At 25.1% G+C, this 26,890-nt stretch overlaps 1 protein-coding gene across 5 annotated transcripts; it reads left to right on the top strand.

Annotated features, from left to right (window-relative positions):
• Positions 1-428: 428 nt before the first annotated feature.
• Positions 429-26,388, top strand: LOC123272057 (guanine nucleotide exchange factor for Rab-3A-like). 5 transcript variants are annotated; one of them, XM_044738676.1, is made up of 8 exons: positions 429-985; positions 17,857-18,220; positions 20,983-21,220; positions 21,505-21,756; positions 23,558-24,228; positions 25,664-25,763; positions 25,851-25,917; positions 26,000-26,388. In XM_044738676.1, the coding sequence occupies exons 2-8, from the start codon at positions 17,877-17,879 to the stop codon at positions 26,077-26,079; spliced, it is 1,752 nt and encodes a 583-aa protein (XP_044594611.1). In that variant the 5' UTR covers positions 429-985; positions 17,857-17,876; the 3' UTR covers positions 26,080-26,388. The 5 variants fall into 5 exon arrangements, with proteins under 5 accessions (XP_044594611.1, XP_044594607.1, XP_044594608.1 ...); XM_044738672.1 differs by having other exon boundaries at positions 20,980-21,220; XM_044738673.1 differs by lacking the exon at positions 429-985 and adding an exon at positions 6,913-7,053 and having other exon boundaries at positions 20,980-21,220.
• Positions 26,389-26,890: the final 502 nt, after the last annotated feature.

Below are 26,890 nucleotides of genomic sequence, written 5' to 3'. Positions count from 1 at the left end.
ATTTTAAATTACATTTAATATTTACTTTCTAAGTTCTAGTAATTTATTAATTCGGAATGTTGTTAGTCTGACTAGTTGACTGCAACCCCACGGAGAGTTACATACTGACATACAAGTGAAGCTAATAAAAAATAATTATTTATAAATATTATAAATACGGGGAATCAGAGTTCGATTTCGGAGAGCGAGCCTGAGAAACGGCTACCAGAACCAAGGAAGGCCGCAGGCGCGCAGATTACCCACGGAGAGTTACTGACAAACAAACTGACATACAAGTGAAGCTAATATAAAGCGTGTAAAAAAGCCAGACGACCACTGTGAACAGCTGTAATTACCGATGGAGTACAACAGTAATTTTAATAATTTTCTCTGGCTTCCTGTTGATCTCTCTACTCTCTGAGAGCACTGAGAGCGAGCGCAGTGTGCTCAGATAGCTTCAAACATTCTCCGTGTCGTGCGTTACAATCGAGTTTGGATGATGATGCTGATGCCTTTTTATCTACCAGCCAGTACCAGAGCACCCAAGAGCATCACTTGCATCACTGAGATATATACAGTCTCTACAGTGCTCCTCACCATGCTCTTCACTTGTATTGTGTGGTGTTGCCATTTCACAACCTTCAATCAGCCTTCGTTCACCTTCCTTGGTGAATTGGACTACTCTGAGTGACTCTCAGTTATAAATGCTTGCCTTCTTGATCGCGAGTTTTATTCAACACATCTTAACACAAACACTACCACTACACTCTCAGTCCCAAGTCCCGTCTTGTCTCCAAGTACTCGAGATTGTCGCGGATGTCACCGGCAAAGTTTAAAGTAAATATCAAGGGAGTAGGGAGTGACAGAACATTGATACTAAAACAACAAATGGCCTTTGTTTTTTGTTATCATGTTTAATTAAAATACTATCGGATGTTAAGCTGAATATTTATTCATTTAATTAGCTTATTAATATTTATTAATCTGGATTTTTAATATTTGTAAGGTAAGAACATTTTTATTATTAATGAATCTAGTTCATCGATTTTATTCCTCAGTTTAGTTATTTTGATACTAATTTTTAATTTAATTATTAAATACAGTGTCAGTGCTTTTGACTCAATTATTTTATGCTTCAAATTTAGGTTTTATTTTTTTTAACTACAAAGTACTGAGCCTATGGTGATTTTTTAATAAACTTATTTTGAATGTCAATAAGAAAATTACACATTAATATTCTTCTGATTTCTTCACACCTTTAATTTTTTATGAAAATTAATTTAGCAGATGTTTAATAATTTTTCTAATAAATAAATTATTGCATGAAAAAATTTTAATAAATTAAAAATGCAATTTTTTTTAAATAATTTTTTGTTATAAATTTTTTTGTTAAATAATATTAAAAAAAAATGGTCAAGTGACAGCTAATTTTAATATCATTAATTTTTTAAATATAATTCATTCTAATGAAAATTAATTTAGCAGATATTTTGTAATTTTTAGAATTTTTTTAACAAATAAATTATGTCAAAGAAAATGAGAAAAAAAAATTGACATTTAGAAAATTAGTAAAATAAAAAATCCAATTTTTTAGAAATGATTTTTCGGAGCAAATTTATTTATTAAAGAAAATCAAAAAATTGTCACGTGACTGCTAACTTTAATGTCATTAATTTAGCAGATATCTGATAATTTTAAGAATTTTTTTAACAAATAAATTATTGCATACAACAGATGAGAAAAATAATTGACATTTATAAGTTTTAATAAATTAAAAATGCAATTTTTTTAAAATAATTTTTTTTGTTAAATAAAATTAAAAAATGCTCAAGTGACAGCTAATTTTAATATCATTAATTTTTTAAATATAATTCATTCTAATGAAAATTAATTTAGCAGATATTTAATAATTTTAAGAATTTTTTTAACAAATAAATTATTGCATAAAAAAAATGAGAAAAATAATTGATATTTAGAAATTTTAATAAATTAAAAATGCAATTTTTTTTAAATAATTTTTCGGTATACATTTTTTTGTTAAATAAAATTAAAAAATGCTCAAAATGTAACAAAGTTTGTAGAACAGACTGTACATCTGGTAAAAATATAATAAATAATAATTTAAAAATGGTCAAGTGACAGCTAATTTTAATATCATTAATTTTTTAAATATAATTCATTCTAATGAAAATTAATTTAGCATGAAAATTAATTTAGCAGATATTTTGTAATTTTTAGAATTTTTTTAACAAATAAATTATGTCAAAAAAAATGAAAAAAAAAAATTGACATTTAGAAAATTAGAAAAATAAAAAATCCAATTTTTTAGAAATGATTTTTCGGAGCAAATTTATTTATTAAAGAAAATATTTATTAAATAAATTAAAAATGCAATTTTTTTAAAATAATTTTTTGATATAAATTTTTTTGTTAAATAAAATTAAAAAATGGTCAAGTGACAGCTGACTTTAATATTATTAATTTTTTAAATATAATTCATTCTAATGAAAATTAATTTCGCAGATATTTGATAATTTTAAGAATTTTTTTTAACAAATAAATTATGACAAAAAAGAATTAAAAAAAAGTTGTCATTTAGAAATTTTAAAAAATAAAAAATGCAATTTTTTTAAAAATAATTTTTTGGAAAAAATCTATTTGTTGAAAAAAAATTAAAAAATGGTTCAAGTGACTGCTAATTTTAATGTCATTTCATTCTAAAAATCGAAAAAATTAAAAAAAACAAAGAGTTAATCTTGAAACTATTTTTTTATTTTGTATTATACTGGAGTTAGCTGACAACTGTCAATTTTTTTAATTCTCATAACAAATCAATTACAATAATAAAAATACTTATAAAAATTTCCCCTAATAATTTTTATTAATTTTCACATATGTGAAATTTTTTAAATAAATTTTTTTCATAATAATTTCATTGCTATAAATTTCTAAAAAAAATTATAATGTTTGTCAACTTCAGTGTCATTTATTTTGTTTAAAGTTATGAAAATTAAGTTAGCCATCTACAAATTTTTTTTTAATTGAAAAAATTATTGCAAAAAAAATAAAAAAAAATTTACACTTGTGAAAAAATTGAAAAGTATAAGTGTAATTTTAAAAAAATATTTTTTAGCTCCAATTTAATAAATGAAAAAAAATCAAAATATTAAAAATGTTGGATATCTTTAGTATTATTTAAATTAAGTCAACAATTGTTAAAATTTTTAAGTTATCAGTATTATTATTTCATTACAAAAGAACATTTTAATTAAAAAAAAATTTTTGTTATTACAAATTGTACGTACACATGTTTTTGTTAGTCACTATAAAAATTAAAAATGAATGGAATGTGTAAGTGACAAAGAGCTTATATGTAAAGTTCACTTGATGTCACATAATAGGCGACGAATCATACAAAGCAAATAGAGTACAATAGATAACTTTCACTTAAGTACACTGTCATTATTTATTCGTACGTATTATTATTATTACTATTAATATTATCATTATTATAATATAAATATTGATAGCTATTTAAAAGATGTTTTTAAAATTTTTTATTTGACTTGTGAGTGTTGAAAATTAAATCCAACAAAATATTCATAGATATGTGTACATATTAAACGTATACATATATGATTTAGATCATTGATATGTTATGAAAGTTGGAAGGGGTCTTAAGTATGTTCCGTTATTCTGTCATTCCACTTGTGCGTGTACTGATTGTGGATCTTATATATTATACTTTATTCCCACCCGCTATTCTGTTGCGTTAAATCGCAAGTTAAAAGCACTCGGGTGATGAGAACTTTTCTCAAAGCATCTAATTACTTTTCTGCATATAATGCATTTGAATTGTAATTTTTTAATTGGAGTAAATTAAATGGTAAATGTTAAACTCTTTTTTTATTCTCTTTATCGTATTATCAGTTGAGATTAATAGATTTATTTGTTAATAATTTAGCTTATTTAAAAATAAAAACAATATATTATATTAGCTACAGGTTCTTTTGCCACAATAACCGGTCGGAGAATCCATAAAACCGGTACAACGAGTTCTCTGGTGTGGGACCCCGTGATATGAACCCACGGCGATCATTTTGTCCTGATTGCTAATATGCTATGAACTTCCTTCCCACATCAACTATTTTGTTACTTTATTATTTTTTCATCGATGCCGCTGACTTTTTTTTTTACACAACTTATGACCCAGTAAATTATTAATTGCTGGTTTTAATTAAACTTTCTGTCTTGAACTTTTGAGGTATGTCAATCAAAGTTTGTTAAATCTTTTAAAATATTTTTATCACGTCAAATTTTAGTTGAATATTTTTGGAGTAAAAAATTTTTCAAGATTTAATATTTTTACTAGCAAACTTGCAGTCATTATGTGACTGCCGGGACTTGTGAACTATGAATAAATATAAAATTTTGTTTGATTAAATAATGACTTTTGTTAAATTGCCCTGTACTTTCTTAACTATTGACGTTTTTAAAGATATAAGCTCATACCGATGTTATACTCATCAAGAGCTTTCATTTGAGTACCCACTTGCATTTTTGATATATTTTTAATATATACATATATATAACATATATAAATATATGAAAAATTGATGTGGGTACTCAAATGAAAGGTCTCGATGTGTATAACATCCAGATGAGCTTATATCGTTAAAAATTAAATTAGGGAACAAAATCCAACGTCGTTGTTTTATTATTCACATTTTTAAAGATATAAGCTCATCTCGATGTAACACTCATCAGGAGCTTTCATTTGAGTACCCACATGCATTTTTGATATATTTTTCATATATACATATATATAATATACATAAATATATAAAATATATGAAAAATTGATGTGGGTACTCAAATGAAAGGTCTTGATGAGTGTAACATCGGGATGAGCTTATATCTTTAAAAATGTCATTAGTTGACAAGATACAAGGTCATTTCTTAATTATTGACATTTTTAAAGATATAAGCTCATCCCGATGTTACACTCATCGAGACCTTTCATTTAAGTACCTACATGACAATTTTTATATATTTTATATATATGTTATTTGTGAAATATGTAAATATATTAAATATCTGAAAAATTGATGTGGGTACTCAAATGAAAGGTCTCGATAAGTGCAATGCCGGGGTGAGTTTATATCTTTAAAAATATCATTAGTTGACCAGATAGCAATGTCAGTTCTTAATTATTGACGTTTTTAAAGATATAAGCTCATCTCGATGTTACACTCATCGAGAGCTTTCATTTGAGTACCCACATGTATTTTTGATATATTTTTCATATATAAATATATGTAATATATATAAACATACAAAATATATGAAAAATTGATGTGGGTACTCAAATGAAAGGTCTTGATGAGTGTAACATCGGGATGAGCTTATATCTTTAAAAATGTCAATAGTTCACGAGATACAAGGTCATTTATTAATTATGTATCTAGAGATAGAGTATTTTCGAATGCAGCCTATATACTTATTATCACAAATTGACTATCGGTAAGAATGATATAAAACCTTGAAAAGGCACAAATTCAAGTCAAAACCTTTCTAATGATACCAAATTTAACCATGAAAACCCATTTTATCATATAAATACACTAGCCACAAAATTTTTCTTATTATCTTAATATAGATTAAATTAAAATCTTAGTCCAGAGCATTGAAGTGTTTTGATATTTTCTTGAAGTTCTTGAAGTAATACTAATGAAGTAACTTAAACATATTACTAAAGTTAGTCGACGTTTTTAATTTTTTTTTATTTATCAAATTAGAACTAAAAAATATTTCTTAAAAATTGCACTCACAGTTTTCCAAGTTTTTTACGAATGAAATTTATTTTTGTAACAATTTTTTTTCTAAAAATTTTTAAATGTCTGCAAATTTAATTTAATTTTCATAAATAAAACTATAATAATTATTTTTCGCAACGAGGTTATTTTAAAACGCAACAAGTAATATTTCGTAAAAAAAAAAAAAATATTAAATACATATTTTGTTTGTTAAATTTCATAATATTTATTACTCGTTTGATACTTAATGTGCTAAAATAAGATCTTTATATAACTTTCACACTGGACTTTATTCAGGATGTCCCTGCATGGAAGCTGGTAATTTAGTTTAGATAACTATCGATGCCTATGAAAAAATGAAAGATTTCTCCTTTCCAAACTCATAATTTAAAAAAAATAATAGATAACTAGAAAGTTTAATTAATTAATAATTTCCAGAGTTATTAGAAAAAAAAAACTGATAATGATAATTTTTTTCTGATGCACTAAAGGTTATCAAATATTGGAAAATTTTCATAAATTTTTTTTTTAGATAGTTACAACAAGTAGATCAATTTATCGTGTTATTGAATTGACCTTTATAATTGTTGCAAATAGCAGAGATGATCTTTTATTAAACTACCAATTAAAGTAAATAACACTAAAATAATGACATAATATATTAAAATTTAAAATAGAGCTATAATTAAAATCACTTGGAGGCCACTTAAAATAAAATTTCTTCTGCCTACGTCTTAAAATAAAATTTAATATTACCGGATGTAAATATAGAAGTACACTTAACTTTTAAAAAATAATATAATTGGAGTAAAATATTAATATATTTATAAATAATATTTATTTATGTATGCAAACAATTGCAAAATATTTAAAAAACTTTTTAGTAAAGAAAAGAGTACACGAAAGCAAGATTGAAAGTCTGATAGAGAAATAATGTGAATATAAGTTTGTGAGAAAAAGAAAGAGAGAGGCTTCAGTCAAGTAGCCTTCTCTTTGATCCCAGTCAGTCTACATCGAGCTACCAAGTATTAAACATTCGTTCTTTAACATATTTTATTTTTTTTTTATTAAAAACACAAACAATTGTTATTATTTTTAATTTATAGTATTTTTAATTTATTACTTTAAATTAAAAAGAAATTTACTACCAAGTGAAGGTTAATAACTTTTTATTTAATATTGCCGTAATTAATTAATCATCTGTAAAAGTATAAATTAATAATATGTAATTAGTGGCAAGTGAAACGTGAAAGTGGAAGTAGGTACTTCTTTATTTTAAAAAGATTAATTGAAGTAACCATTAAAATAAATATCTAATTTTTTTTATTATTATTTAAAGTAATATCATTAACTACTTTCTTTTTAGTTATTATTTTATGGGTTGGTTGTACTTGACCTTATTCATATTTCAAAATGTCATCTATATTTGTAAATATGTACACAAATATTATCAATTATCATGAACTAAAGAGCGTTATCGCAAACCATTCATATAACTTGACACTGCAATTTAATATTCGATAAGCAGTGCGTAAAAAATTTAATAAACTTTCCAATTAATTGTATTTAGATTACTAATATTTTACGGCAAATTTATTTTTAAATTAATGTGACTGATCAAGTATAAAATAATTGTATTAAAATTAATTTAGACGATATTTGATAATTTTAATAATATTTTTGATACATAAATTATGGCAAAAAAAATTAGAAAGAAAAATTGACGTAGAAATTTAAAAAAATAAAAAATGCAATTTTTTATGAAAATTAAATTAGCCGACATCTGAAAATTTTTAGAATTTTTTTTTATTGAAAAAATAATTACAGAAAAAATAAGAAAAAATTTTCATGTGTAAAAAACTTGTAAAACTGTAAGTGCAATTTTTTTAAAAATATTTTTTTGTTATAATTTAATTAATGAAAAAAATGAAAAAATAAAAAACGTCGGCTAACTTTAGTATTATAAATTAAATTAACCAACATCTGAAAATGTTTATAATTATTTTTATTGAAAAAATTGTTACAATAAAATTAAAAGAAAAAATTTCACATGTAGAAAATTTGAAAAATTATACATGCAATTTTTTTTAAGTATTTTTTGACTTACAATTTAATTGTTGAAAATGATAGAAAAATTTTTGAACGTCGGTTAACTTTATTATCATAATTTTTTGGAAAAAATTTATTTGTTAAATAAAATTAAAAATTGTCAAGTGGTTGGCTATCTTTAATGTCATTATTGTATTAAAATTAAATTAGCCGATATTTGATAATTTTAATAATATTTTTAAACACATGAATTATGACAAAAAAATTAAAAAAAAAATTGATATGTAGAAATTAAAAAAAATAAAAAAATTCAATTTTTTATGAAAATTAAATTAGCTAACATCTGAAAATTTTTATAATTATTTTTATTGAAAAAATTATTACAATAAAATTAAAAGAAAAAATTTCACATGTAGAAAATTTGAAAAATTATACGTGCAATTTTTTTAAAGTATTTTTTTGCTTGCAATTTAATTGTTGAAAAAAATAGAAAAATTTTTTAACTTTAGTATCATAATTTTTTTAAAATAATTTTTCGAAAAAAATTAAAAAATTGTCAAGTGGTTACTAACTTTAATGTCATTATTGTATTAAATTAATTAAGCCGATATTTGGTAATTTTAATAATATTTTAAATAGATAAATTATGGCAAAAAAAAATTGACATGTAGAAATTTAAAAAAATAAAAAATGCAATTTTTTAAAAATTATTTTTTAAATAAAATAAAAAATTTTCAAGTGACCGCTAAATTTATTGATGACAATAAAGTTAGCCGACATTTAAAAATTTTTAGATTTTTTTTTATTGAAAAAATTATTACAAAACAATTTTAAAAAAATTTCATTTGTAAAAAATTTGAAAAACTGTAAAAAAAATATCTTTTAGTTCTAATTTAATAAATTAAGCAAAATCAAACAAAAAATTTCAGCTAACTTTAGTATTATACTTTAATAAAATATTTATTGAATTTATTGTTAAGAAAAAAAAAAGAAGAAATAGTTAATAGCACTTTGAACTTCCTAGTTTTTTTTACTAAAAATACTCTCATGGTTTTCTCATAACTCGCTCTATAACGGATTATAAAATAATTTATATTAAGCGACTACTCGAGAAATTAAACGTTAAACTACTCAGAGTTATTGTGTGTATTAGTAAAGTCGGTATGTATTTAATCGACAATACCATTTAATATCGAGTAGAACAGAGCTACATATAACATATCCATGAGATACATTAAATATTATCTTCACATACAAGCTCGTAAACTCTTTTCACATACACACACACACAAACTCAAACAATTCAACTGATATTCGTGGTAATCAGGGTCGAGAGAACGCGTGTGCGCTGACGGGTGACTGGCATCAACACACACGGTATAAAATTTAAATGTGTGAGAAGAAGTATGTTTAGTAATTTTATTGTAGGATTGGTACTAGTAATAGTAATAGGAATAGTAATAGTACAGTATTGCAGTCACATACCTATCACATATCTTTATATGTGTTATTATTATATTATATATTTATATGTAATAGACGAATGTAGAATGCAGATGTATGTGTGCATACAAGCTCGAAAATGACGATGTTATTTGCGTTACTGTGTTGCATTACTATCTGTGAAGACTGTCCAACTCTGTACCACTCAACGCCTCCGCACGAATACGTGGTATGATTGCGATTTCGACATGACACAATAAATATCTTCTTTATTTTTGTTTTATTCACGTTCTTTTATTCTTTAACTTCGTTAATCGCGCACGTTTATCATTGTTTGAAGTTTAAATAATCATAAAATTTTACTCAAATAAATTTTTTATCAATTACAATGATATCAAAGTACTTTTTAATTACATGTTAGTCAGAGAATATTTTATAAAAATTTATTTTTATTTTTTAGATATTTTTATGATACTGTAATTAAAAGACGTAAAATTTTTTGGATTTTTATAATAATTAAATTATTATGAAAAAAAATTTATTATACTAAAGTCAATAATTTTATAACAATTAAATTATAGTAACAAAAAACTAGAAACTTGCAGTCACTATGTGACTGGCGAGACTTGTGAGCTATAAATAAATAAAATTTTGCTTTGTTAAATAATTACTTTTGTTAAATTACACTGTACTTTTTTAACTATTGACGTTTTTAAAGATATAAGCTCATCACGATGTTACACTAATCGAGAGCTTTCATTTGAGTACCCACATGCATTTTTGATATATTTTTCATATATACATATATATAATATATATAAATATATGAAAAATATATCAAACATGCATGTGGGTACTCAAATGAAAGCTCTCGATGAGTGTAGTGTCGGGGTGAGCTTATATCTTTAAAAATGTCAATAGTTCACAAGATATTTGTTAAAATGCCCTGTACTCTTTTAACTTTTGACGTTTTTAAAGATATAAGCTCATCCCGATGTTACATTCATCAAGAGCTTTCATTTGAGTATCCACATGCATTTTTGATATATTTTTCATATATACATATATATAATATATATAAATATATGAAAAATTGATGTGTGTACTCAAATGAAAGGTCTCGATGAGTGTAACATCGGGATGAGCTTATATCTTTAAAAATGTCAATGGTTCACGAGATACAAGGTCATTTCTTAATTATGTATCTAGAGATAGAGCATTTTCAAATGCAACCTAAATACTTATCATCATAAATTGACTATTGATGAGAATAATATGAAATCATGAAAAGGCACAACTCCAGGTTAAGACTTCTCCAACGGTACCAAATTTAACAAAATTTTGGTTATTTTCTTAATAATATAAATTAAGCGAAAAAAATTTTTAAAAATTAAAAATTGGGATTTTTTTATTACAGTATATTTGTTATAAAAACTCTAAAAATTATCAAATATCTGCTAATTTCAGATTTATCATATATTTTTTTTTATGAATTTTCTATTTATTTCTTCTTTATAAATAAAATTTATTTCTTCTTTATTCTGTTGCAAAGTACTACATTAATTCTAAGACTAGTTTACTAATTATTCTTCGAACAAAATTGTAATATTTAATACCAGAACAAAGATGCACTATTTCTGAAACCTGACTCGGAAATTTCTTTGTATAGACCACCCGAATAGTTTTATAAACTATCCAAGTAATTGAGATTATCGACCGACGAGATTTGACTTTCAACTTAACTTATTTGCATTTGAGAGTGACTTAATATTATTCTAAAGTTAAATTTTCATTTGATTCAACAGAAAATTCTATTCATTACCTACTAAATCTTGTTAGGTTAAAAAAACAAAATTTATCTATTAAAGTAATTAAATTTTCGTATTTAATAAAAGTTCATATCAGTAGACTCTTCTTTATTATTTTTTATCACTTGTTAAAAATTTTTAATTGGTAGATAACTTATTAAAGCACTTTATTGTTGTACTAACAGTATCTTCGTTCGCTTCACTGAATATCGGTGTAGTTTTTTTGTAAACAGGTTGTTTTTATTATGAACAGTTAAATTTAAATTTATAACTTATGTATAAAAAATATGAACTAAAAAAAATAAGAATTTTATTTTAAGAAGAATTTACCGTTGACTTTTTTTTCATAGTCACGTTTAGTTTAAAACTTAGTAAATAACTGAATTTCTTCTTGAAATTTTATGGAGCGAAGTTATTGTAAGTTGATAAACTTTGATGGATTTATATTAAATTTTTATATCAACTAAATTATTCAACAGAAATTTTTATTTAAAAAATTCCACATTTAGAAATGAGAATAAATTTTTTTTAATATTTTTTTTTTTTCATAATTGATTTGTAAAAAAAAAAAATAGAAAAAGTTGTCAGATTTCTGGTGATTTAAGTATTATTATAATATTAATGTTTTTTTAAAATATTCTCAAGCAAATTTATCAAGTTTCTTTGATAAATAAACTAGCAACCTGCAGTCGCTTTGCGACTGCCGAGATTTACGAATTATGATTAAGAAAACATTGACTTAATAATTTTTTGATATTTTTAATCACACTATATATAGTTTAAGCGCTTTTAAAATAAATTTTGAGACATCTAATAATTTTTAGAATTTTTTTGACGAATAAATAAGAGCAAGAAAAATTTATTTAAAAAATTCCATCTTTAGAAGCTCTGAAAAGTTATAACTGCAATATTTTTTTTTTTAATTTTCTAAACCTGGTTTATTTTTCAAGAAAAATAAAAATAATTGTCAAGTGTCTGCTAATTTTAGTGTCATGTCTTTTTAAATAATTTTGACTTAATAATTTTTTGATAATTCTAATCACACTTTACATAGTTTGAACGCTTTTGAAATAAATTTTAAAAATAATAGTGCTATCACAGGATCAATTACAAATAATTTAATGGAAAAATGTGACGAAATAAATTTATAGAACCAACAAACTATTAAAAACTGCTTCAAAAACTTGACATAAAAAATTGACTACTAAAAAATATATAAAACCAAAAGGCACTAATTCTTATCAAGATCTTTATGATGATACCAAATTTAATTACAAAAATTCCTTTAAAAATAATAATAAGCTTGTCACAAAATTTTCCTTACTCTCTCAATTATTTAAATCATAAATGACTACCGCTGAAAAAATATCAAAATCAATTTACGATAAAGATATACCCGTTGTAAAATTTTTCTTAGTCTCTTAATTTTTGACCTACACTGATAGAAGGATTTATTTGTATTAAAAAAATATTTGTTAATACTTAACAAATCATTTATTAGAGACCATTTTTTAGTATCAAACAAATATTTCTTAGTATTTAAAATGATTTGTTTGTATTTAATAAATCAGATATTCATTTATTAAATATTAATAAATCTTTTTAAATACTAAGAAATATTTGTTAAGGACTAAAAAGTGGTCTCTAATAAATGATTTGTTAAATATTAACAAATATTTTTAACTATAAACAAATCCTTCTATCAGTGTATAACTACATTGACATGTTCAAAACAAAATAAATAAATAAAAAAATTTTGTTTATCGCGAAATTCGAATTTATTTATAAATATTTAAACTTATCATAATAAATTAACTATTCCTGAAAAGTATATAAAACATTAAAAAGGCACAAATTCAGGTCAAGATCTTTCCAATGACAAAAAATTTCTTTTGAAAAAAAAGGAGTATTGTTGGAACAAGAAATTAATTTATTGAAAATTTTCAATAATTTTATTTCTTAGCTAAAGAAATCAAAAATTTTCTTACAGCAACTATTTTGTTGAAAAAATTATTTCTTGTTATTTTTATTTGGAAAAAAAATTTCGGATGAAAATTCTTAACTTGTCTAGCTAAAATTTTTTTTTTCCAAATTTAGAAAACATTCTTTCAACACTAAAGTTACAGTGAGAAAAATTTTTATTCTTTCAGCTTAAAAATAAAATTGTTGAAAATTTTTAATTCTCTCAATTATTTATATCATAAATGACTACCACTGAAAAAATATCAAAATCAATTTACGATAAAAATACACTCATTACAAAATTTTTTCTTAATCTCTTAATTATATAAATACATTTTTGACACAACCACATTGACATTTACAAAACACAATAAATAAATAAACAAATTTTGTTCATCGCGAAATTCTAATAATGTTTATAGGATCGCTAATATTATTATTATATTTACTTTTGTTATATTACTTAACTTTGTTTAAATTGCTCTAATTATAATTTTAATTATCAGTATTACTCTAATAATTATTACTTTTCAATAGAATTAATAGTTAGACATATTATTTTTAGTAACTATTATAAAACAGGGAGCAAAAGCTCCATGATCAATTTAAATAAATAAATAATCTATTAATAACTACTTCGAAAACTTATCATAATAAATTAACTATTGCTGAAAAGCATATGAAACATTAAAAAGTTACTAATTCAACTCTAGACCTTTCCAAAAATACTAAATTTAATTTTAAAAAATGGCCATTCGACAGCCAAAATGGAAGTAGATTTCTCAAATAAAAAAAAATTGTTTTTTATAAAATAAAATTAATAATAATATGTCACATAATTCATTAATTAAAGAAAAATTAAATAATTAATTTTAAACTATTTAGAACTAATTTTGTTCAAAATAAACATTTGCTGGTTTTAGTACAACAATAGTGTGAATAATGTTTCTATTTAATATTAAATTACAACCAAAAAACTAAACAAAACGACTGCAAGAGTAAAATTTCATTGAAAGGGACCCATAATATAGTATATTACACACCTAGGGAAGTAAAGTAAGAAATGTCTCAGATCACATGTAATTGTTTTTTTTGCCCTCCGGGCGGAAAGTGGCAACTTTCGTCCCGCTGCGCTAAACAAAGTTGCCGCTTTCCGCCTTCGTCGGACAAAAAAATAGTATACACTCCACGGGAAGTAAATAAGAAAGCCTCAGATCACATGTTTGTTGACCTCGGCTTCGCCTCGGACAACAATTACATGTGATCTGAGACATTTCTTACTTTACTTCCCTAGGTGTGTAATATACTATTTTGGTCTAGAAATATATGTAAACATGTAAATTAAAGCTTATTTTCTGAGCTTTTAGATGCATTTTACAGAATTCAAATATTTCGACGCGTTAAGGTAGTACCCTCGCCAGAGTCGTTTTCTTAGGATTTTTTTTTAACTTCGGCAGATTAATATTCATATAATTCTGCGTCGATTGGCGCAATTTGAAAATTTTTGACCATTTAGTTTCAGAGATATTTAATTTCAAAGTTTGAGTTTTGAACGCTCTTTTACATTGCGGTATACGGGATATCGAAAAGTTTACCTACAAACATTTTTATATCTCAGAAACTTTTCTTAGGATTCTTTTAAAAAACTAGAGTAACGTTAACTAACAACTAAACAATTTTTTAAAAATAATTTCATTGATAATTACCACACAGTTTCAGAGATATTTATTAATAAGTAATGAAAAATTTACCAGACTTTAGCCGAGGAGGGGATACGTTAATAAAACTGTGGCAACAACGCAAGTTTTGTGAGCCGCGAAAAAAATATGAGACGCGCATGCGCTGAAAAATTTGAAAAGTTTAATTTACTTTAAGTGTAACATTATAGTTATTAATTTTATTTATTTAAAAAAAAAGTAACAATGATTATTTTATGAAAATAAGTATTTTTCTATATTTATAAAAATTCAAAAAGTTAATAAGTTGAATATAATAATATATATTAATCTTTCATAAGTTATAAAAATAATAGTCAGATGAAATAATAAAAAAAATACTAAAATTTAAAATCCGTAAATACATCAACATAAAAAATTCAATTACTGATTTTTCTGAAAAAACAAAACAATATTGTCAATTATTTTTTTTCTATTTGTTATTTGCATATTTGCTAGTGATTTCTGTCGTTTTTCAAGGACTTTTTTTTATGAATCGTCCTTTATAAGTCAATTTTTCAGACATTGTAATTATATTTCCGAATAAATGTATGTAAATAAATAAATAAACGCATGTGTCAAAACAGAGGTTAATCTACAGTTAGTCCAAAACACTACAGTATAACCACTATAAAATATCTTAACGCTCACGCAGTGTTGCCAGACTTTTCAAATGATCAGTTTCTCGTTTGTGATTGGCTAAAATAAGTACATAAACAGCAAAAAGTTTTAGGCTTGTCAATAATTACTCTAAAGTATATGTACCATACACTCTAGCACAAACTTTTGACGACGGAAGTCGCGAGGGTACTACCTTAAAAAGGGGTTGCGGTCAACTAGTCAGATCGACAACATTCCAAATTATTAAAACTCTAGAAAATTTAAAATTCCGCTACATTCAAAGTTTATAAAATACATTAGCTTAAATAGAATAACAGCCGAAAAACAATTTTGTAAATTATAAAACACCGGGTTATCGAATAAAAGTAAATATAAATCTTATATTCCTCAAGAGTTAAAATTAATTTGATTTCGAAAAAGGGTTGTTCCGACGTATATTCATCCGAATACTCATCTATCCGAATAATGATTCGGCCGAAAATTACTCATCCAAAAAATTGGAAATTTTTCTTAGATGGTCCACCTTTACAATCATGAAATTTGAGTGTTTTCCATACATGCTTGTAAATTAAAATAAAATTAATTTTCAAAAATTAATTAATTTAAAATTAATTAAAAAAAATTTCTAATCTAATTATAAAATTATTTACATTTTTCGGCTAAATGAGTGTTCGTCTGTTCATTCATTTTGGCGTATAAATTTTCGTTGTTATGTTTTTTAATTTATTGAGACTTTGTAACTTTGAAAGATTCTATTAATATAGCTTTAGATTTTTCTTTATTTAAGATTATATTTTTCGGAATTTTAAAATTTGTAAAATTAATTATTTTAAATTACATTTAATATTTACTTTCTAAGTTCTAGTAATTTATTAATTCGGAATGTTGTTAGTCTGACTAGTTGACTGCAACCCTTAAAAAGTTATTTGAAGGAAAAGCGGTAAGAATGTGGAATTTTTTAATTTTCAAAATCTTAAAATGCTGTAATTTCTAAACTAATCAACCGATTTGGCTCAAATTTGAACTCGACCTTCGTAATCGTTCATAGAATAAGTATGTTGAGTTTCATTGAAATCTCTAAAGAATTGTAGACGCTATCGTGCTGACAAGCCCCGCGTTATACCGTATATATATTTATATACAGAGTGTCCCAGAAGTAACGGGCGCCATTGTAGAATCTGATAAACAAAATAATTCTGAGACGAAAAGTCCTTAGCCATTTTTTAATCAGACGCATAGATAATTAATTGTTAATTAAAATAACGTCCTTTTATGCGTTAGAGAGAGAGCACTAGTGTCAAGTCAAGTGCGTTCCAACGAAGATGCTTGCACGTGTGAATGTGTAAGTAAATATGTGTGACTACGTTAGCTATAGAAACTAGTTAGTCATACAGTTAGTTGTGTCTTTGTTTGGCACATACTTTACTGGACACTGGCGCTCTTTCTCTAACAAATAAAGAGACGTTATTTTTAATTAATATTTAATTATCTATGCGGTTAATTGAAAAATGGCTAAGGACTTTTCGTCTCAGAATTATTTTTTTCATCAGATGCTACAATAGCGTCCGTGACTTTTGGGTCACCCTGTATATATATATAGATATATACATACATATATAAACTTTTGAACCATATCATATGTATTTTCTGACTCAGCTCGTCGAGTAAAGTCGGAATATAGCAAAATTTTTGAAAAGTTGCGTCATGAAGACAAATACAATAATTAGATTTTTTTGAAATCTACTAAAAACACATTTTATCATATAAATACACCAGACAAAATTTTCCTTACTCTCTTAATCATATAGATTAAAAAATGTTACATAATACAATATTTATAAAATGATAAAAATTTTAATAAAATTTTTTTTTTAGTCAGCAATAAAAAAATATTATTTATTCCACAAATTTGTAAGATAAAAAAAATTATTTTTCCGGCTTATTAACTTTATTCATTTATTTAAATAACTTTTGGCATCAGACATGTCTGCTAGCAATAATTCTGTATAAATTTCCCTGAATTTAAAATAAGAGAATAAAAATAAATATATAATGGTAAATTATGATTTGAAATAATAATAAATTATTATAATAGAAACAACATTGCATGTTTCTCATGATAAAGCATAATAGACTCAGACTTCCGTTATATTTATAATAATAAACAAGAAAAATTCCATCACCAATAAAATGACACAATGACCAGAACATAAATAATTGTACATACGTTAGGATTACGTAAAGAGAAGGCTGTGAAAATTATTAACGATAACGATTATAAGAATTAGCAAGTTTACTTTTCAAGGAATATTTACAGAGATAAAAATATAGATAAAAAAAAAGAAGAAATAATAAAGTGTATGATTAAGATAATATTAATATATCAAGGATAATTGATGACTATTTATTTACATTTGTATTTATAATTATATAATTACTAATTATATTCATTGATTTAATTAGGTATTAAAATAGACACCAAGATGAAAGCAATCGAGCAGCATCAGCCAAATTCAATAGACTCGAGTGATTCCGTAACAGGCAGTAGCGAGTACGCTTATCGTCCTTTGACAACTAAGCACCGACGTGCTGGTAGTACTGGTACAACGGGTGACGAAGAATACACGACTGATGAAGACGAGTTTTATGGTGATGAAGCTGATTGTGCTGGTACATCACTGCACCCTCCTCATCCAATTCTTAAATCAGATTTAGCTCGCGCAGCTACTGATCTATTTGGATACTCTTCAAAGGCTGATGACAATGACAATGACAACGAACCTACCAGTTTATTTGACGATGATGAGGGACAACTTAGTCCGGACAGGTATATTTTTAAACTTTATTTTTTTTGTGAAAATTAAACTAGCCGACGTTTAAAAATTCTTTATTGAAAAAAGAAGATTTTAAAAAGCATAAGTGTAATTTTTTTTTAAGTATTTTTTTATTTGTAATTTAACTGTTGAAAACAAATGAAAAATTGTTGAACTTTGGCTAATTTTAGTAATGTTATTTTTTGGTGCTTTAAGGGGTTATGGTTATATACAGTTAGAAGGCCGAAAAAAAGCGAATTTTCCAGAATTTTTTCTGAGAAAACATTAAATTTATTGATCTAAAAATTTGTGCACATATTATGGTATCTTTAAACTGTATTTTAAGACTTAGTATTAGTAAAAATATTTATTTGGAAAGGAGCTACAGCTGATCTCCGGGAGCTCCTCTCAAAAAAGACGTTTTGCGGTGACTACTATATCTCTGAAATTAAAAAACCGAACAGATTTCGTTAAAGTAATGTTAAATCTAGTAATTAATCGAAGGAATAAGCAAAATAAATTTTTTTGACAAAATGGAGGTTTCTCAAAAAAAAAAAAATCGATTTTTGACCAAAATTTCGGCCTTAAATTGTTTATAAAAAAAAAAAATATTTATCGGTGAGAAAAAATCTTCGATTAATTACTAAAAAATATATTTAAGAAGCTCGTGTTAAAATTTGAGATTAATCGGTTTAGCCGTTTTCGAGTAATGTTAGTCGCCGACTTTGTAAACACCATTTTGAGAAAAGCGCGTTTAAAGTTTGAAAAGCACTTTACATAGGATACAAATTTATTTTTTTATTTGCGTGTAACTTCGAAAATATTCACCGGAACGATATGAAATTTTCTGTGTGTATTCTTAAATATATATACATTAAGAAAATAAAATTAAAAAAAATAAATTTTTTGAAAATTCTTATATATAACCCCTTAAGGGGTCATTCTGGTTCGATGGTTGAAAAAAAGCCAAATATTCATGATTTTTTTACACAGAAGCTATTATAGATATTGACATAAAACTAGCAACCTTGCAGTAGTCACTATGTGACTGCCATGGCTTGTGAACTATAAATAAATAAAATTTTGCTTTTTTAAAAAACTTTTGTTGAATTGCACTGTAATTTCTTAACTATTGACGTTTTTCAAGATATAAGCTCATCCTGATGTTACACTCATTAAGAGCTTTCATTTGAGTACCCACATGCATTTTTGATATATTTTTCATATATACATATATATAAAATATATATAAATATATAAAGTATATAAAAAATTGATGTGGGTACTCAAATGAAAGGTCTCGTTGAGTGTAATGTCGGGGTGAGCTTATATCTTTAAAAAAAGTCAATAGTTGACAAGATAAAAGGTCATTCTTTAATTATTCACATTTCATAAGATATAAGCTCATTCTGATGTTATCCTCATCAAGAGCTTTCATTTGAATACCCACATGCATTTTTATATATTTTTCATATATACATGTATATAAAATATATATATATATATATATATATATATATATATATATATATATATATATGCAGCATATATATATATATATATATATATATATACTATATATAGCATGATAGCAAAATGTAACTCCCGTGGAGAACCTTTTAAAATTGGAATTTTTAGTTCCGCTTTTAACAGGGGCTGCGTTTGGGCATTTCCTGATATATTTTGGTGTGAGACAATGTATTTGATTTTCATAGAATTTTTTAACAGAAGTTTAGTTTGGGTATTTCCGGTGAAAATTCAAAATTTGGCCGGAAGTGCCCAATTAAATCTCGTGTTAAAAATCCTATAAATAATCAAATGAATTCTCCCAAACCGAAATATCTCAGGAAATGCCCAAACACAGCTGCTGTTATAAGTGGAACTCAAAATTCCAATTTTAAAAGGTTCTCCACGGAAGTTACATTTTGGCACACCCTAATATATATATATATATATATATAGTATATATATATATATATATATATATATATATATAAAATACATGAAAAATTGATGTGGGTACTCAAATGAAAGGTTTTGATGTGTGTAATGTCCAGGTGAGCTTATATCTTTAAAAATATAATTAGTTGACAAGATACAAGGTCATTCTTTAATTATTGACATTTTTTAAGATGTAAGTTCATCCTGATGTTACACTCATCAAGAGCTTTCATTTGAGTAATCACATACATTTTTGATATATTTTTCATACGTACATATATATAATATATATAAATATATAAAATATATGAAAAATTGATGTGAGTACTTAAATGAAAGGTCTCGTTGAGTGTAATGTCGGGGTGAGCTTATATCTTTAAAAATATCATTAGTTGACAAGATACAAGGTCATTCTTTAATTATTCACATTTTATAAGATATAAGCTCATCCTGATGTTACACTCATCAAGAGCTTTCATTTGAGTACTCACATGCATTTTTTTATATATTGTTCATACATACATATATATAATATATATAAATATATAAAATATATGAAAAATTGATGTGGGTACTCAAATGAAAGCTCTTGAAGAGTATAACATCGGGATGAGCTTATATCGTTAAAAATATCATAAGTTGACAAGATAGCAATGTCAGTTCTTAATTATTGATCACTTAGAAATTGTAACACAATAGTTGTAGAAATGTATGAAAATAATATAAAGTTTTTTTTTAAGTTACAAATCAGAATGATTACTTAAGTATGAGAAATTTTTTTCTTTAATTCCATTGAAACTTTAAATGAATTGTATTAAATTTTTTTCTAAAGCAGCTCATTCAAAATGTCTCCAGTTTGTAGCAACAATAAGAATTTACAAGTGTGTAACAGTTCTGTAAATGATAAAAACAATATTTTAAGGACATTAGAAAAAATAAATACCGTAAAACAGAGTAAAAGTGAGACTGAATTGATAGAATTCCCACAACACACAAGGCCTTTGGACTTGAGAATGGATAATAAAACCAACAGTACTGTTTCTGTCCCGGAAATACCTGAAACTAAAACTGAGGTGAGTTAATACAATATCATTATTTTTTTTTATGAAAACTAAATTAACAGACATCTGACAATATAAGAATTTTTTTTTGTTAAAAAAATTATGACAAAAAAAATTCCACATTTAGAAGATTTAAGAAATTATAAATACAATTTTTTTAAAATAATTTTCTAGACCTAGTTTATTTTTCAAGAAAAATTAGAAAATTGTCAAGTGTCTGGTAATTTCAGTGTCATTATTTTTATTTACAAAATTTAACGTAATTATTAGTTACTAATTGTCAAATAATTTAAAAGCAACCTTCAGAGGAGAGTAGAAATAAAGAATGTGATTTGATGAAGACGGTCGATGATCCTCCGTCTCCAACGACTCTGCAGTGGGAGAAAGCTGTCGCAGAAGTAAAAGAACACGCAATTACGAAATTACAAGAGGAGCTTAAGAGGGCACATGAAGAACTCAAGCTTAAAGATGAAGAAGTCACGCGATTGTCACGCTTCAGACAAGATGTCGAGACTGAACTTGAAGAACTCACTGCCAATCTTTTTCAGGTAATATTTTTTCTTGATATATAAACAAACAAAATTTTGCTTCATTAAATAATAACTTTTGTAAAATTGCACTGCATTTTATTAACTATTGACATTCATAAAGATATAAGCTCATCCCGATGCTACTCTCATCAAGAGCTTTCATTTGAATACCCACATGCCTTTTTGATATATTTTTCATATATACATATATATACATTTTATAAATATATGAAAAATTGATGTGGGTACTCAAATGAAAGGTCTCGATGAGTGTAACTTCAGGATGAGCTTATATCGTTGAAAATATCATTGGTAGACAAAATACAACGTCATTTCTTAACCATTGACATTTTTTAGGATATAAGCTCATCTCGATGTTACAATCATCAAGAGCTTTCATTTGAGTACCCACATGGATTATGTTATATTTTTCATATATACACATATATAATATATAAAATATATGAAAAATCGATGTGGGTACTCAAATGAAAGGTCTTGATGATTGCAACATCGGGATGAGCTTATATCTTTAAAAATGTCTATAGTTTGCAAGATACAAGGCCATTTCTTTTAATTATTGACAATTTTAAAGATGTAAGCTCATCTCGATGTTACACTAATCAAGAGCTTTCATTTGAGTACCCACTTGCATTTTTGATATATTTTTCATATATACATATATATAATATATGTAAATATATGAAAAATTGATGTGAGTAATTAAATGAAAGCTCTTTAAGAGTGTAACATCGGGATGAGCTTATATTTTTAGAAATGTCAATAGCTTACAAGATAAAAGGTCATTTCTTAATTATTGACATTTTTAAAGATATAAGCTCATCCCGATGTTACACTCATAAAAACCTTTTATTTGAGTACCCACATGCATTTTTATATATTTTTCATACATACATATATATGACATATATATGAATATACAAAATATATGAAAAATTGATGTGGGTACTCAAATGAAAGGTCTTGATGAGTGCAACATCGGGATGAGCTTATATCTTTAAAAATGTCTATAGTTTGCAAGATACAAGGCCATTTCTTTTAATTATTGACAATTTTAAAGATGTAAGCTCATCTCGATGTTACACTAATCAAGAGCTTTCATTTGAGTACCCACTTGCATTTTTGATATATTTTTCATATACACATATATATAATATATATAAATATATGAAAAATTGATGTGAGTAATTAAATGAAAGCTCTTTAAGAGTGTAACATCGGGATGAGCTTATATTTTTAGAAATGTCAATAGCTTACAAGATAAAAGGTCATTTCTTAATTATTGACATTTTTGAAGATATAAACTCATCCCGATGTTACATTCATTAAGAGCTTTCATTTGAGTACCCACATGCATTTTTGATATATTTTTCATACATACATATATATGACATATATATGAATATACAAAATATATGAAAAATTGATGTGGGTACTCAAATGAAAGGTCTTGATGAGTGTAACATCGGGATGAGCTTATATCTTTAAAAATGTCAATAGGTCACAAGATACAGGGTTATTTTTTAATATTGTATCTAGAGATAATTTTCGAATGCAGTCTAAATACTTATCATAATAAATTGACTATCGGTGAAAATGATATGAAACCTTGAAAAGGCACAAATTAAAGTCAAAACCTTTACATGGCACTAAATATCACTAAAAAAAACCGATTTTATCATATGACTGTCCTGGATACAAAATTTTTGTTATTCTCTTAATAATATAGATTACGTATTATTACTTTTTTTGGTTAGATAATTATTTATCGAGGAATTTCATTCATGTTTAATTACAGGAAGCGCATAATATGGTACGAGAAGCAAATACTCGTCAAGCAACAGCAGAACGACTTCTAGAAGAAAGTCGTATGAAGAATGAAGTCCTAGCCGCTGAGGTATCGGCATTAAAAACTCTAGTACTGACGTCAACACCAGCACAACCAAATCCTCACTTACATCCGCAAATTGATATACGCTCTAAATCATCAAGTGGCTCAGACGACTTACAACTGGGACTATTTACTAAAAAACATCGCCGATCACCGTCGCACTTTAATCTTAAGTATGGAAGAGAAAATTCTCCACCTGAATCTCCGGTTAAGGAACAAAAAACATCTCTTCCCATTGAAATCCACGCGTCGGAAAAAGACATCACCGACCATCGCGACATCAATAAAGAATACCGCGAGAGAGATCGTGATCGCGAACGTGATAAGGACAAAGACAAAGAATGTAAAGATTTTGGAGTTGAAATAGATCCAATTTTACACTCTGAGTTTTTAAGGTGGAAGGAAAATCCTTGTATTGACAAAAGTGATGTCTTTATTGCAAGAGTTTTTCGCGAAGATATTGAACTTTGTCTTAGCTTTCCCAATCAAGAACTTGGGAGTAAAGTTCGACAGGCTGTTTTAGACGGTATTATTTTCATTGAGGCTATCAGTGATAAAAGTAAACTTTCTTTTCCAAGGTATCTATAACTTTGTCTATTAAAATTACTTTAGTAACTAGTAGGCGGCTGCATGGCTTTTTTTTTTATTTGTCAAGAATAAATATGCAAAAATTTCTCAGACAAAAAATTATCGGACGGAAAAATTTCTTATAGCAAAAATATATCATTATAAAGATTTCTCATAGGAAAAAAATTAATCTTATATTTTAAATCAAGGACTTCGCTTATGAACTTCACTTGATTAATATCATCATAAACGTAATTATTATTATTATCATCATCATCTATAATATTAAGAGAATAAAAAAAATTTTGTGGCTAGTGTATTTGTATGTTTAATTAATACTAATAGTCAATTTATGATGATAAGTATTTAAGCTGCATTCAAAAATGCTCTATCTCTAGATACATAATTAAGAAATGACCTAGTATCTCGTGAACTATTGACATTTTTATAGATATAAGCTCATCCCGATGTTACACTCATCAAAAGCTTTCATTTGAGTACCCACATCAATTTTTCATATATTTATATATATTATATATATGTATACATGAAAAATATATCAAAATGCATGTGGGTACTCAAATGAAAGCTCTTGATGAGTGTAACATCAAGATGTGCTTATATCTTAAAAAATATGAATAATAAAGCAATGACGTTGTATTTTATCCACTGACGATATTTTTAACGATATAAACTCATCGTGGAGTTACATTCTTCGAGACCATTTATTTTAATACCCAAATCAATTTTTCATATATTTATGTATATTATATATTTATGTATATAATATATATATATATATATATATATATATATATATATATATATATATATATATATATATATATATATATATATATATATATATATATTATATATATGTTATATATATTGTATATTATATATATGTATATGTATATATATATGTATATATATATATATGTATGTATATATGAAAAATATATCAAAATGCATGTGGGTACTCGACTGAAAACTCTTGATGAATATAACATCGGGATGAGCTTATATCTTTATAAATGTCAATATTTTGAGGAAGTACAGTGTAATTTAACAAAAGTCATTATTTAATTAAGCAAAATCTTATTCATTTATAGTTCACAATTCACGGCAGTCACATAGTGACTGCAAGGTTGCTAGTCATTATTATTATCTTCCGCATCATTATTATTGTCATTATCGTAATTAATATTATTATCATTATCATTATTATTATCATCATTGTTACCTATGAGTTATTATTGACAAAGAAATTATAGAAAGATTAATTAATAAAAGGGATATATTTTTGACTGACAAATCATGAGAAATTTTGTCTTGATAAAAAAAAAACAGTAACCCTTGTTGTAGTAAGAAGTTTCAGTACTACCTCATAGGGTTAATTTTCTGTTGAATTTCTTTTTAAAAATTTTCATCTTATACTTTCAGAAAATGCGCTCTCTTAGAAGTACCAAGACAATGCCTTTATCGAATGCGATTAGGCGATCAAGATGTTCATTATTCTATTTCCCAACTTTGTCGAAATCGAGTAAGTATTAAAAGATATTAATTTATTTTTTTTTTAAATAATTGAATTTTTTTTTAAAATAATAAAATTTTTTTAAATATTTTACAGATAATAGCAGTTTGTGATTTTTTAAATTACTTGAGATATATCGAACGTGGATTGGTAAAAAGTGCAGGTAATTATTTTCAACTAAAAATAACACTTTTAAGTTTATTCAATTGTTACTAAATAAATTAAATCCAATTGTTTGATTACAGTTAATGACATTTTTTGGGAAATCACAAGACTAAGAAAAGAAATGGTATTAGCACGACTTGGAATAGCTCTCTCATCTTAATCTTAAGTTTAAAATATTTTTGTTTTTATTAATTTTATTTTATTGAAAATGTCTAGTCTTGAGATTATCTGAGTTGTTTAAACAAATATCTCTTCTAGGGATTATATACACATATTTTATCATCCACTTTTTATATTTTATATTTTGCAATCACTAATTTTATTTTATTTTATTTTATATAATACTCTAAAGTCTTCGACAAATAGAACATAGGCTTATCGTCATGATACGGTACTAAAAAATTAAAGTAAAACAAAATATATATATAAATATATACATTAAGGTGGCCCAAAAAAAACCGACTATTTTTTTTTTTTGAGTCTCGAGTGAAAAAACGTTAGTTTTTTATATTTAAGAGCCCTTTCTAAAGGACAGCTTAAAAAAAAAATTTTTAAGAGGTCGCTCCAAATTTTTTAAAATTTTAAAAATCGTCAAAAATCGAATTTTTTTTTTCTCATTACAGTATAATTTTATAGACTAAAAAAAAATAAGTTTCTGAATATTTCAATTCAAAATTTAAATTTTGAAAAGTCGCTCATAATTTTTTTCAATTTATTAGTGCATTAATTTAGATTTTTTCGAGCGACCTTTTACTATTCAAAGAAAAATTCCATGCATTTTTTTTTTTATCGATAACAATACATCACATAATTTTTTTTTAATTTAATAATTTTACAAAGAAAATGTATCATTATATTTAATTTTTTTTTCTCTGAGTTTTTAATATTTCGTAAATTTATCTAAACGCCTCGTTTGTTCGCCAAATTCCTACTATAGCCCCGAGAATTGATTTACAATTACTAAAAGATCT

Source organism: Cotesia glomerata, linkage group LG9 (assembly GCF_020080835.1).
Source record: "Cotesia glomerata isolate CgM1 linkage group LG9, MPM_Cglom_v2.3, whole genome shotgun sequence".
NCBI classification, from domain to species: Eukaryota; Metazoa; Arthropoda; class Insecta; order Hymenoptera; family Braconidae; genus Cotesia; species Cotesia glomerata.
Note: the sequence above shows the minus strand (reverse complement) of the source record. Positions and strands in the feature narration are given on the sequence as shown.

What these genes read in the sequence shown, in the direction of transcription:
- LOC123272057 (XM_044738672.1), top strand. Translation starts at nt 17,877, where the DNA reads ATGAAAGCAATCGAGCAGCATCAGCCAAATTCAATAGACTCGAGTGAT. An exon ending in TACCTGAAACTAAAACTGAG is followed by an intron (nt 21,221 to 21,504) that starts GTGAGTTAATAC and finishes ATAATTTAAAAG; the next exon opens with CAACCTTCAGAGGAGAGTAG. An exon ending in TGGATTGGTAAAAAGTGCAG is followed by an intron (nt 25,918 to 25,999) that starts GTAATTATTTTC and finishes GTTTGATTACAG; the next exon opens with TTAATGACATTTTTTGGGAA.